This window comes from Canis lupus, chromosome 11 (assembly GCF_048164855.1).
Source record: "Canis lupus baileyi chromosome 11, mCanLup2.hap1, whole genome shotgun sequence".
NCBI classification, from domain to species: domain Eukaryota; kingdom Metazoa; phylum Chordata; class Mammalia; order Carnivora; family Canidae; genus Canis; species Canis lupus.
Genome location: NC_132848.1, coordinates 15924956 through 15938910, shown reverse-complemented (window position 1 = coordinate 15938910; position 13955 = coordinate 15924956). Strand labels below are relative to the sequence as shown.

Sequence of the window (13955 nt, the reverse complement as noted above, 5' to 3'; positions counted from 1 at the left end):
CTGCTTTGGCCTTCCCACCCCCAACAGTCATGAGGCAGCCAATGTGATCCCTTAAAAATGGAAGTCATGCCAGGGGCACCTGAGTGGCACAGCCAGTTAAACGTCTGACTCTTGCATTTGGCTCAGATCATGATCTCAGGGTCATGAGACTGAGCCTCACGTCAGGCTCCACAGTCAGAGCATAGTTCACTTGAGGCTCCCCCTCTCCCTCTGCTCCTCCCACTTGTGCTCACTCTCTCGCTCTCTCTCAAATAAATAAGTAAATATATTTTTTAAAAAGGGATCCCTGGGTGGCTCAGCAGTTTAGTGCCGCTTCGGCCCAGGGCATGATCCTGGAGACCCAGGATCCAGTCCTGCGTTGGGCTCCCTGCATGGAGCCTGCTTCTTTCTCCCTCTGCCTGTCTCTCTCTCTCTCTCTCTCTCTCTCTCTCTCTCTGTGTGTGTCTCTCAGGAATAAATGAATAAAATCTTTAAATATTTATTTATTTATTTATATTTTTTTTTAAAAAAGGAAGCCATGCCAGCTTATACCTGTTATGGACTGAACTGTATCCTCCCCCCCAAATTCATGTGCTGAAGCCTTAACTCCCTGTGTGATGGTATTTGGAGATAGGGCCTTTGGAAGGGAGATAATTACATTTAAATGAAGTCATGGGGGGGGGAGGGGGGGGGCGTTGTGATGGGAAAATGCCCCTACGAGAAGAAACACCAGAGAGCTTGTTCTCAGCAGGAAGGTGGTCATCTGCAAGCAAGGAAGAGATCTCTCACCAGCACTGGACTATACAGGTACACTGATCTCAGATTTCCAGCCTCGAGAACAGTGAGAAAATAAATTTGGGATATTTAAGCCCCGCCCCACCCCCCACTGTCTATGGTATTTTGCTATAGCAGCCTGAGAAGACTAAAGCAATGCCTCTGCTCAGAATAAAAGTGCCTGTCTTTCAATGGCCAACCAACAAGTTCCTTCACAACCTGGCCCCATTTCCTCGCAGACGTCATCAACTGCCACCCTCAGTCATTTACTTTGCTCCAGGCACACTGGTCTCCTTGCTATTTCTTCGACATGTCAGACACCCTCCTCCTCAGGATACCCTCACTCTCAGATTTTGAATCACGTGTCCTCATTTCAGCAAGGTAATGCCTTGCTGCAACCACCAGCATTTCTGACACTTTCTTCTCTGCCTTATTTTCTGTATAGCAGTTATCACTTTTTCACACTATATATCTATATATCATTTGCCTCTCTCTTTTACTAAAATAAAAGCCCAGTGAGGAGAGGGATTGTTGTCTCTTTGTTAACTGCTGATTCTCCAGTACCTAATAGAACAGTGTCCAGTAGATGGTAGATAGTCAATGATGTCAAATTCATGAATAAATATTGTTTTCATCTCAATGAACAATAAGAGGGAAAAGAGCTGATAGAGGGATGCCTGGTCAGCGGTTGAACGTCTGCCTTCGGCTCAGGGTGTGACCCCGGGGTCCCAGGATCCAGTCCTACATCAGGGTCCCCACAGGGAGCCTGCTTCTCCCTCTGCCTGTGTCTCTGCCTCTCTCTCTCTGTGTCTCATGAATAAATAAATAAAATCTTAAAAAAAAAAGAGCTGATAGGTAACTAGATAGTTATTTCATTTTTAGATTGCAAAATCATTCCAGGTACAAAGTATAGCTTCTTAATAGCCTCCTTCCCTCCAGAATTGCCATGCTAATAAACCAAAAGTTCAATACTTCTTCTAGATATCAACTCACCCATTTTTCACCAACAACTTCCTTTACATGAATCCTTAATGAGAAAGTGTCTGTAGCTATAGCTAACTCATCTTTCATCCCTTCCACCTGCATTTACAAAAGAAAAAAAAAAGAATTTCCTTAGAAGGTTATAAGGTTTATTACCATTATTTCTTTGTTTATGCTACTGAAATATAAATCATATTTTATTTGATTCACAAAGCAGCCAAAGCTTGGCCTTCTCTCCAATGTGAAGATGGTTAAAACAGGAAGAAATTGGCAATTGCTCATTCACTCAACAAAAATTTATTAAGTGCCTACATTGGGCCAGGCATTGTTCTAGGCAGAGGAAACAGAGCAGTGAACAGACAAAAATGTCTGCTCTCATAGAGCTTACATTTGGGGTGTGGGTCAGGCCTACATGGAGACAGATAACAAATAAAACACAAATATATGCTAAGGGAGACAATAGAAAGTGTTTTGGAGAGAAGTGAAATCAAAAAGGAGATAAGAAATAATCAGTAAGGTTGCATTTTAAATAGAAGGGTCAAAAAAACCTCACTGGAAAAGATGATCTTTCAGCTATGCATAGAGCTAACATGAGAGGAAGAAGGAGGGTAGTAAGCAAACTGAACATGGAACAATACTGATAAAGTAGCAAAATAATACAAAACCATCTCTTCAACTAGATTTTAAGCCCTAGTGGAAGAGGCCATTTATTATCATTGCTGAGTACAATATACATAGTGATTGCTCAATGAATGCTTGTTGAATTAATTAATCCAGTTTTATGAGTGGTTTTTGTTGTATAGAGCAAAGGCCCAAGACTGGTGCATGCTTGGTATGGTGCAGAAAAAGCAAGGAGAGCACTGTATTTGAAACAGGGAGAATGAGTAGGAGAGGAGGAGATGAGGTCAGAATAGGAGCAAGGGGCCAGATCCACAGAGGTCTGCAGGACAATGGAAGGGTTCTGGATTCTACTCTATTACTAATGGGAAGCCACTGGAATGTTTGAGCATGAGAGCAACATCATGAGACAAGTCCAATGTCCTTCATAAGAAACCAGTAAATTCAAAGATCTCAGGTTCTCATGCCACTTGAATCTCACCTTTCATTTAGGTTAGACTCATGACCCAGGCAAGAAAGCATAGAGGCTGGAACGAGAGTAGTAACCATGGAAATGATGAGAAGTGGTCAGACTCCAGTTATACGTAGTATATGAAGCCAAAAAGATTTGTTGATGGTTTGGACATGTAACATGAGAGAAAAAGATCATAGTTCCAATCTTTTCTGCCAAAACAACTTTGAAGGAAAAAAGTTGCCCCTTCTTAAGATGAGGAAGACTATGAAGAAGCAAAGTAGTGGTATGAGATCTGAAGCCCCAACAAGAACATAGTAAGTGGAGATACTCATTAGGCAACCAAATGCAGATGTTACGTAGTCAGTAGAATGAAGAAGTTTGGAGTGGAGAAGAGCACCCGGCAGGATCAGTAAATTTGGAAATCATTGGTATCAACAGATGATATTTAAAGCCAGGAGGGTGGATGATGTCACCAGCAATGTAGATAGCAAAGAGAAAAGATCCAAAACCCGAGTCCTGAGATACTCTAATATGAATTAGCTGGAGAGGGGAAGAGAGGGAAAAAATAGAGTTGGAAAGAATGGCCAGTAAGTTGGCAAAAAAAATTCTTAAAAAAAATGAAAATGTGTTATCCAGAGAGACAAGAGAAATATGTGTTTCAAGGAGTTGGAGAGAACAACTGTGAGAAGTTGCTGACAGCTCAAGAGGACTGAAAATTGACCGATGGATTTAGCAATATGGCGGCATTACTGAATTTGGCAAGAACTGTGTTTGTACAGCGTTGGGGCAAAAGCCTGAAGTAGAGGGCATTCAGGAGACAAAGGAAAGAGAGACATTGGAGTCAGTGCAGAGGGACAACACTTTCAAACAGTTCAGCTGTAAAAGGAAAGAGAGAATGGTGCAGTAGCTGGAGTGAGTGTGTATGTGTGTGGTTGAGAGAAACAGCACCATATTTTTAATGCCATTGGGGAAAGAGCCATCAGAGAAAATTAAAGAATCAGGGGTGAGAAGGGAAAACTGCTGAAGGGATATCCTTGAGCAGGTGAGAGAGGAAGGGATCAGGTGCACAAAGGAGGAGGTGTCCAGAGCTGGAGTAACACTATCTGCCCTATAGTAACAGGAAAGAATACAGAGTATATGGCACAAGGCCTAGGCAATGACTATGTATAAAAACACTGGAAGGAGTTATCCTGACTTACAAGTTGGCCAACTTGTAAGGGCCAACTACCTCTATTGAAAATGTGCAACAATGCCTTGGAGGTCTCCTTATAAATAGGCCCTGATTAATTTAGGCACTTTCTAAAATTGCATTTATTTGGGAGATAAGCAATCTTTCACAAACCCTGATTGGATCAGTAAAGATCTACTGAGGAGTAAATCCAGAGTTTTGAAAGTTTGAAATTCTTAAAACTGGAAAAGGAGGAAGGAGGGTAGTAAGCAAACTGAACATGGAAGAATACTGATAAAGTAGCAAAATAATACAAAACCATCTCTTCAACTAGATTTTAAGCCCTAGTGGAAGAGGCCATTTATTATCATTGCTGAGTACAATACACATAGTAATTGCTCAGTGAATGCTTGTTGAATTAATTAATCCAGTTCTATAAGTGGTTTTTGTTGTATTAAATTCTCAACTCAGCGTACTTGTAGTTTGCTAGTTTACAGCGGTAATAATCTCATGCATCATTCCCACTAAAATGCTTTGTTTCATTGATTTCTTTCTTCTTTACTATTCTGTTTTTCTTTTTTTTTTTGCATTAGTGATTAAATACCATAAACATTGAATATCATATATATGCTTTGTTAGTATAGTCTTGGAAGTATATAACATGTAATAGCTGCAAAATAGCTTAACAAGAACAGTTAAGTGGCCATATTATGGAATAATTAATGAAGGGGAAAATGCTTTGTTAAATTGTGCTAAAATAACTGTAATATATATTGAAGTAACTGTGTCCACTTTAATAGGATTTGGTGTTGTTTTACTATAAATGGTTATCAGAATGGGGGTTAGGAATATACACAAAATATTTTCCTTTGAAATGATAACTGCTCTTTTGGTTTACGAGAAAATCACCATATGAAGGCTTTTTTTTTTTTTTTTTAGAAATGAATTACCTTTATAAAATAAGGAGACACTATATTTATTTGATTCTAAAGAGGGAAGAAAGGATAGGCACTTAGGAAACTCATTTCTCTACACTACCTAGTAACCCAGAAGGCAAAACACTGCCTCATCTGACCCCTCAGCAATGTACTAGAATGTTAATCCACAGGGAGAGGCTTATGCTAGTTTCCACTAGGAAACCATATAATTAAACAGATCCAGTATAATTTCAAATATTTTTAGGAATCCTGGTTAAACAAAGCATTTTGGGAGTAAATTGAGATTATACATAATTAGACCAGCCTACATAAAGAAATTCTAGAGATTGCATTTTTAAAAGCAGTATTACTTGAGTCAACAAAACATATGCACTGGATGTTTACCTAAACAAAAGCAAAGTAAAAAAAAAAAAAGTCATAGTTTAAAAAACATTAAGTCACAAATAATAACTGAAGTATGAGTTGCAAAACTAAGATGGAAACAGGATTATATAATTATCATTTCAAATTAGAAACAACAAATATATCCTCAAATTAGAAACAACAAATATATCCACTACTTAAAGAAAAAAGACACGGGATGCCTGGGTGGCTCAGTTAAGTGTCCATCTCTTGATTTCAGCTCAGGTCATGATCTCAGGGTAGTGGAGGAATTGAGCCTCCACCTGAGGCTCCACACTCAGCAGGGAGTCTGCTTGTCCCTTTCCCTCTGCTCTTTCTCCCACTCAATCGTTCTCTCTCTCTCTCAAATAAATAAATAAATAAATAAATAAATAAATATTTTAAAATAATACAAAATAAAGAAAAAAAGATATATAACCACAGAGAGTGAAATACTTAGCAGTTAACACAAATATTTTATGAAGGGAAAATCTCCAAAGCTTTACTACTTGCAAATAGCCCATTATCATCATCATCTTCATCATCATCATCACCACCACCGCCACCACCACACTACAATAAAAAAAGTGAATGTATTTTGATAGCTTAAAACTCTATCATCCAAACTACTCTCTCCTATTCATGAGCTTCAACAGGGCATTTTATCCCATAACTTATCCCATAACTTATCCCATTATAGAAAAATAAATAGACTCTATCAACATGATACATAAAGCCTAAGGTATCCATGGGCTTTCCCTCGTACATAATTCTCAAAATGACTTCTCCCCCCTCTTCTTTACCTCCGATTAAATGTATTTCTTTTTTCAGGACTCAAGTAAAGATAAAGCTTCTTTTTATGTGCATTTCATGCCTATAGCATTGTGCAACGATCCCACATTCTTAACTTAACATGGTACTATATTTTTGCTCTACAAAATTTCAGTGCTTGTTTATATTCCCTATTGTGTGAGTCTCTCATCCATTAATTTCAGTAAATATTGTATTCTCTCCTCAACAAAACCACAATCTCCTTGAGGCCAGAAATTCTTGTTACAAAATACCTGTGGCTCCTTCTACAATCACAGCACTGTGCCAAGTAGGTAATGAATTCTTCATAAAAGCACAGTGTACTGAAAAGAAGCAATCAAGCAAACTCCTTTACAAAACTTATTGATTTACTAATTATAAAATAGCAAAAAAAGGAAACTAAAAACTATCTGCCATAATTAATTGAAATATAAATAGGATGAATAACAAAATACTCCAGTACAAATCTGAGTCACTTGATCTGCCACTTAATTAACTTATAAAGCAGCAATGATGATAAAACATTTAAAATATTCAAATAGGGGATCCCTGGGTGGCGCAGCGGTTTAGCGCCTGCCTTTGGCCCAGGGCGCGATCCTGGAGACCCGGGATCAAATCCCACATCGGGCTCCCGGTGCATGGAGCCTGCTTCTCCCTCTGCCTCTCTCTCTCTCTCTCTCTCTCTGTGTGACTATCATAAATAAATAAAAATTAAAAAAAAAAAAAACTCAAATAGAACAGCCCGTGTGGCTCGGCAGTCTAGCGCCGCCTTCAGCCCAGGGTGTGATCCTGGAGACCTGGGATCGAGTCCCATGTCGGGCTCCCTGCATGGAGCCTGCTTCTCCCTCTGCCTGTGTCTGTTCCTCTCTCTTTCTGTGTCTCTCATGAATAAATAAAATCTATAAAATAAAATAAAATAAAAATATTCGAATCTAGAGTGGGGGATGGGTGAAATAAAAGATGAAGATGAGGGAGTGCATTTGTCCTGATGACCACTGGGGGATGTATGGAAGTGTTAAATCACTATGTTGTACACCAGAAACTAACATAATACTGTATGTTAATTATATTTACATCAAAATAAAAGAATAAAATAAAATACTCAAATATTCTCCTGCTAGTTGATGACCTTGTGAGTTATAAAACGTGTGCTTCTTTAATTTTAATGCATCTCCAAATTTTCTACGAGGACAATATATTATTTTTAACATCAATATGAAATTAACAAAAATAGCTATGACATTTGTTCCTCTAGCAATCACATTATCTAGTTTATTAGGGTGACTCATATTTAACTCCCTGAATTCTCAATTTCTGGAATCTGTTTCAGCAGAATCTCAAGGCTCTGGAGCCAGATAGCTTGGCTTGAATTATAAATCCACTAATTCCTGCTGTGTGAACTGAGTACATTACGTAGTCACTTAGTCCCTAAATTTCCTCAGCCGGAAAATGAGAAAATAACAGGTACTACTCAAAAGGCTGTGGAAAAAAAGATTAAATGTGTTAAGATGTACAAAGTCCTTAAAAATGGCCCATATTTTGTAAATAAAAACCCATTCATTCTTGTAGCTGTGATCAATGTTTTTGAGATAAGAGGAAAGACAGCTTAAATCTTTATATATTTACAATAACCTTGTTTTGAAGTAAACCTCCATGCCTCTGAGAGTTCTTGGGAAAACAGGGCACATAGTTATAGAAAGGTTTCCTGTATTGCCTCCTCTAGACTCTATACGTCTCATTATAACCTGACAAAGAAAGAGGAAATCTCTACGAACCTCATACAAATAAGTTTTAATTATGTAATTTAGAGATTTTACAAACAAATCCTCATACAGTGCACGATGGCTGCCTATTTTGGCTTAAAATGCTAAAAGAGTATCTCTATGCAACAAGGAGAATAAATTACTGTCCTGACAACAAGCATGAGAATTCCTCTTAGGGAACCATTCTGATAAACTACTTGGAGTGGAAACTCAAATCCTTAGAGATGAGCTAGCACGAGATGATGCCACAGCAGAGGAAGTTAAACAATTCAGCATTAGACATGAAAAAGAACTTGGGGAGAGAGAAGATATTTCAGAATTTATGACAGAACAGCAAAGTGACTTTTAAGGAATGGAAGATCCAATATTACATTTTATGAGTCTGTTTGGTTTCATTTTGGTTTTTGCAGTGCAACACTCTGCATTCACAGAGGCACACATCACCTCCAAAGCTTTAGTGGTATTAGGGTAACAGGCAGAGGGTTTTCTTACTTGTTTTGATTTTTTGGTTTTCTCATGCAAATCAAAGAAAGGCAAGTTCCTTGTTTCCCTTGACGTCGTTTCAAACAGGGACTGATCTGAGATCTGCAAGCTACCAGACCATAGAAACAGCTCTTACCCAGGGTGAGCAGTACTAGTTAGAATACAAATATTTCTCCCTTCTCCTCTATTCCCAAAGAAATATTCCCCATGGGGAATTTTCAGAAGTGTTGATCCATAGTCTAAATTGTCTCTAGTCACTGTATCCCCACCCAGGCCCACCGCCATTTGTTCTTGAACACACTCATCAGGACTTTGCCCAGTGTGAAACTGCTCCTGTCAAGGTCACTATGATGTTCACATGGTTGGGACCATTAAGTGGTCAATTCTCACTCTTCATCCAACTTGACTTACCACAGTTTACCACCTTCTTATTTTTGAAATTCTTCACTAGATGCCCAGAAATAACAGCAGACTCCTGTTTTCTTCATGTCTTAACCAATTACTCCTTCTCTGCAGCCTTTACTGGCTCTTAATGTCCTTAACCTCTAAACACTGGATCAGTCCCTCCGTGTTCCTATTCTCTTTTCTATCTGCTCTCACAACCCTAGTGAGCCCATCCAACCTCATAGCTTTCTATATCATTATATGCTGGCAAATGGATATCTCTAGACAGATTACTCGCCCAAACTCCATATTTATAATTCAGTTGTCCATTTGAAATCCTTCCAGACATCAAGGTGCTACTTAAGTGTTTAACAGACCCATCAGTCTCAAAAAATATCTCCTTCCACAATCATTCTGTCTCAGTAAAAGACAATTCCATCCTTCTCATTCTCAAGCCAAAAACAAAACAAAACCCAAACCTTGGAGCTGTCCTTGGTCTTTCTCTCTCTCACATCTTACATTCTGTTCATCAGGAAATATTTTTGTCTCTGTTTCTCTGTTTTCAATATATATCCAGAACTGGACCACTTCCAACTACCTCACTGTTAACATCTCAGTCTAAGCAACCATCATATTTTGCCTGAATTTTGCTGAAGTCTCTTATCTGTTTTTCATGCTCTGTCATTTCCCCCACATTAGGGTCTCTCAACCTCAGAGCTAGTATTGTTGTAAAGGCTGTGCTGAAAACTGACCAACAGAATTCCATCTCACCCAGAAAAAGAAAAAAGAAAAAAAGAAAAGAAAGGAAAAGAGAGAAGAGAAGAAAAAAGAGAAGAAAAGAAGAAAAGAAAGAAAAAAAGAAAAGAAAAGAAAAGAAGAAAGAAAAGAAAGAAAGAAAAGAAAAAAGAAAAGAAAGAAAGAAAAGAAAAGAAAAAAGAAAAGAAAAGAAAAGAAAAGAAAAGAAAAGAAAAGAAAAGAAAAGAAAAGAAAAGAAAGAAAAGAAAAGAAAAGAAAGAAAATAAAAGGCCAGAGTCCTTCCAATGGCCTGCTGGCTCTACATCCACTACCCACCCATTACTCCTTCCTTGAACTCATCTCCTTTCTCACCCACATACTCACTCTGTTCGTCATTCTTGCCTCTTTGGGTTCCTCAAATATACCAGCAAGCTCCCATCTCCAAGTCTGGGCACTTTGTTCCCTCTGCCTCTACGCTTAGATACTTGTTCCACAATATCCATTTGGCTTTGCTCCTTCACTCCTTTAAATTCTTTGCTCAAGAGTCAACTTCCCAATGAAGCCTCCTGTATTCATTCATTTTAAAATTTCGGCTCCCCCTCGGTGTCCAACGAAAGATGAATGGATAAAGAAGATGTGGTTTATGTATACAATGGAATATTACTCAGCTATTAGAAATGACAAATACCCACCATTTGCTTCAACGTGGATGGAACTGGAGGGTATTATGCTGAGTGAAGTAAGTCAGTCGGAGAAGGACAAACATTATATGTTCTCATTCATTTGGGGAATATAAATAATAGTGAAAGGGAAAATAAGGGAAGGGAGAAGAAATGTGTGGGAAATATCAGAAAGGGAGACAGAACGTAAAGACTGCTAACTCTGGGAAACGAACTAGGGGTGGTAGAAGGGGAGGAGGGCGGGGGGTGGGAGTGAATGGGTGACGGGCACTGGGTATTATTCTGTATGTTAGTAAATTGAACACCAATAAAAAAAAAACAAAAACAAAAAACCCTAAAAAAAAATAAAATAAAATAAAAAAATAAAATAAAATAAAATAAAATAAAATAAAATAAAATAAAATTTCGGCTCCCTTCCTTTGCCTCATCCACCCCCTACACTTCTTATACCTTCATTCCAGCTTTATTTGTAAGGGCACTTATCACCATCTGATATACTATATGTGTAAATAATTGCTCCAATGTCTGTCTCTACCTAACAGGATATAAGCCCCAGGAGGAAAGGGATTTTTTCCCTTTTTTTATTCACTGCTGTATCCCCATCAAGTAGAAAAGTGCCTACAGGGGGGCACTCAAAAGTGCTTATTAAATAAATGAGGGAAGGAAGGAAGGAGGGAGGGAAGCAAGGGAGGAAGAACAGAAGGAAAGATAGAAGAGAGGAGGGAGAGAGGGAGATATAGGTCTTGGAAACCATCCTAGGTAGACCTAAAGGGTCCAGGCAGATGCAGCTGACATCTAGGACACATCTACCTACACCATTAAGAAAGATGGTCGGTTTCAATAAAACTTATTTATTCATGACATACAATGGAAACTAAGGATTTGGCAACATGCTTCTGTGCTTAGGAATTTTATGTAGGGAGTATTTGGAAAACAAACTCATAAATCCATTATTTCATAATCTAAATATCTATAGACATGTGAAATAGGTAGAACTTCAAATAGGATTTTATAAAGTGCCAAAGGCTGTGGTAACTCCCCTAGATACCTACAAAGGAGTATTCTAAGGTAAGTCAAATCATTCAATTATATACACCACAAGGAGCTTAACAAGTAATAGTAACAGTGAACAAAGCTCTTTTCTACCAGATGAAAGCCTGTATGGTTCAATTGTGAGTGAAAGAGAGGAACAGAAATGCTTCCTGCTGCAAGCTGACAGTTACATGGAACCCCCTGAAGTTATAAATTGAGTTCCTCTACTAATTACTGGTCTGAAGGGGACAAAGATCCACATTTTATTCCTCTCGCTGAACCTGCAACATAAGCACTTGTGAATTTTACATTAGGGTCAAGCTGGGAAGTTCCCAGCTGGTTTTACCTGGAGTAGAGAACAGAGCCACCGCCCAAGCAAATGAGGTCAGATAGTCCTTCCTGCCTTGGGTGCCTACCAGAGAGATTTCAGGGTAACAGATTCATATAGGGAAGTCAATATAGAGGGGGGAAAAAATGAAAGAAAGAAAGAAAGAATAAAACTAAACTAACTATAGATCCTCTGAAATAAAATTTTGTTTGGTGATTTAAAATAAAATCTTACGGATTCTAAGAGCACATATTTCGAAAAGACCTCAGAATTCTGTAATATTACTCCCTAAAATTGTATGCCACACCCATTTTGGTAACAATATCAACTCTTCTATCTACTTTCTAAACTATTCATTGTAAGACCAATAACAGCTACACAGCAGGCAGTTACTTTAATAAAATAGGCCCGGTTCTCCAGAGAGAGGAACCTGTGGTTCAAATACTAACAGTTTTGATCAGGTAAGCACTTTATTCTTGCCAATGAGCAATCACTTTTATGTGGATGCTGATCAAAAATGTTCTTGGGAAGGCAAAAAGATGGGGGGAGGAGAACAAAAGACTGCTGTGATGTAGGATTTCAAAACAGGTTTTCTGAGAAGGAGAAACAACTTCAGCATTTCCAATGGGTATACATACACGTTCTAACTTCCTGGAAAGTCATAGTTCACTCACCTGCAAAAGTGGTAGCTTCACTCAATTTAGGATAATAAAATTCATCCATTTATTCCTTTGACAAACAATTATTGCACATACTGTCTTTGTAAAAGGAAGAAACATCAGAGTACTCTTGCTGAGCATAATCTCCATTATACAATTTCCCTTCTCCTTTGTTTTTATTCTACTTGCTATAACTGTACTGAAATAAGACTGGACAAAAATAATGTGAAATAACTGATACACTCTGGTTCAAAATCTGAGAATTAGGAAAGAGAAAATAATCAATGAGTGTGCTCTCAGTGTAAAACACCGAAGAGTTCTGGGAGTCATCAAGACTGAGCTTGAAACCCCAGCTCCACCACTTACTGGCTGTCTGAACGAATAAAAGATTCCCTGGATGTCGAGTCCCTTGAGTAGAAAATGTTCTAACAGTGCCTACCCATCTACTGCTTGCAAGGATTAAATGAGATGTTGGCAAGCACACAGTCAATGAATTATAGCTACTTCTCTTTTGAAAACCTAAACTTACATGACACCTTTCTTAATTCCTATGAGGAATTCTTGGCAAGATTTAGGAAACATCACGTTTTACTTTACCTCTTCAGAAAGAATTATTTTTTATGTTCATTCTCTTAAAAAAAAAAAAAAACCTCTTGGAATTTTCACATATCAAATAAATGCATGAAGAAAAATTTCTACTTTCAGAGATCCCTTCCAATAAAATAACCAAGAAAATACTTACCTAGTTTTGGCAACGAATAGGGCACCTTAAAGTAGTCTTCATAAAATTCTATTAATCTCTTTGTTATATGGAGAGCATAGTCCCCAGATCCTCTTCTGATAGCATCGGGTCTTGCATATAATCGTACCTAATTAAAAATGTATATAAAAGTTACTTTAGCCTTTTGGTATTCAAATTTTATCTTCCCTGCATATATGAATCTACACAAATCACTGTGTCTACTACAAAAATTAAACAGGATTCTTATTCATATATTAAAACACTCTGTGGCTGAAAAAACCAAACTTGAACAATTAAAGTAACCAAGTTGAGCAAGTCACAATTTTCTCACTTTACAAGATGACATAGAGAAGATTTATACACCTTGCATCAAAATAAATATTCAAGTTATCACTTACATGTGCTTGCTAGAGATATGAAGGTGCAGTGGATTAGTATAATGGTTCCCTGACTATGCTGTAAGGAGGCAGGATACGGTGGCTCCGCAGGAGAGAAAATTCATGGTTTGTTAAAGACACATTGCATCAAGCTTTGGCAGTATTACCAGGCTGAACAAAATATAATTTATGCTTCCTTCTTTTCTTTGGAGCCAACTGCCCTTATTCCTAATATGCAAAGTAGGAATAGCAAACTTCTCATGTACATAAATGATTGCCATTCTGGAAGGCTGTCTGCAACTGCTCCCAGCTTCGAAACCAGCTGAAGTATTTCATACCTCTAACACAATTCAGATACTTACTATTGATTTTTAAATCAAGCATTGTATATTATCTAGTCCTTGGCCAAAAAGAAGCCTGGGGCAAATAACATAAAACTGAACAAAACTAACAACTGTACAGAAAAGGTTAAAATGAGATTAGTTTTCATAAAGATTTAATAAAGCTATCCAGAATCTTTCTTTCCAAAGGCTAAATCTATTTTTCACAGATGTGGCCCCTAATCCTCATATCAATTCTGTGAATAAGAAATATGCATTTTATAGAGCAGTGGAGAACACAGCAGCCTGGGAGTAGGGTGTTAGTCCTGTTCCGCCACTAAGCGAGCTG

At 38.0% G+C, this 13955-nt stretch overlaps 1 protein-coding gene across 1 annotated transcript in view; it reads right to left on the bottom strand.

Annotated features, from left to right (window-relative positions):
* TRHDE (thyrotropin releasing hormone degrading enzyme) overlaps nt 1-13955 on the bottom strand; it is a 371390-nt gene that overhangs the window by 251349 nt on the left and 106086 nt on the right. Inside the window, exon 3 of the mRNA XM_072843285.1 lies at nt 12910-13036. Coding sequence (XP_072699386.1) covers nt 12910-13036 — 127 coding nt within the window. The remainder of the gene's footprint in view (nt 1-12909; nt 13037-13955) is intronic.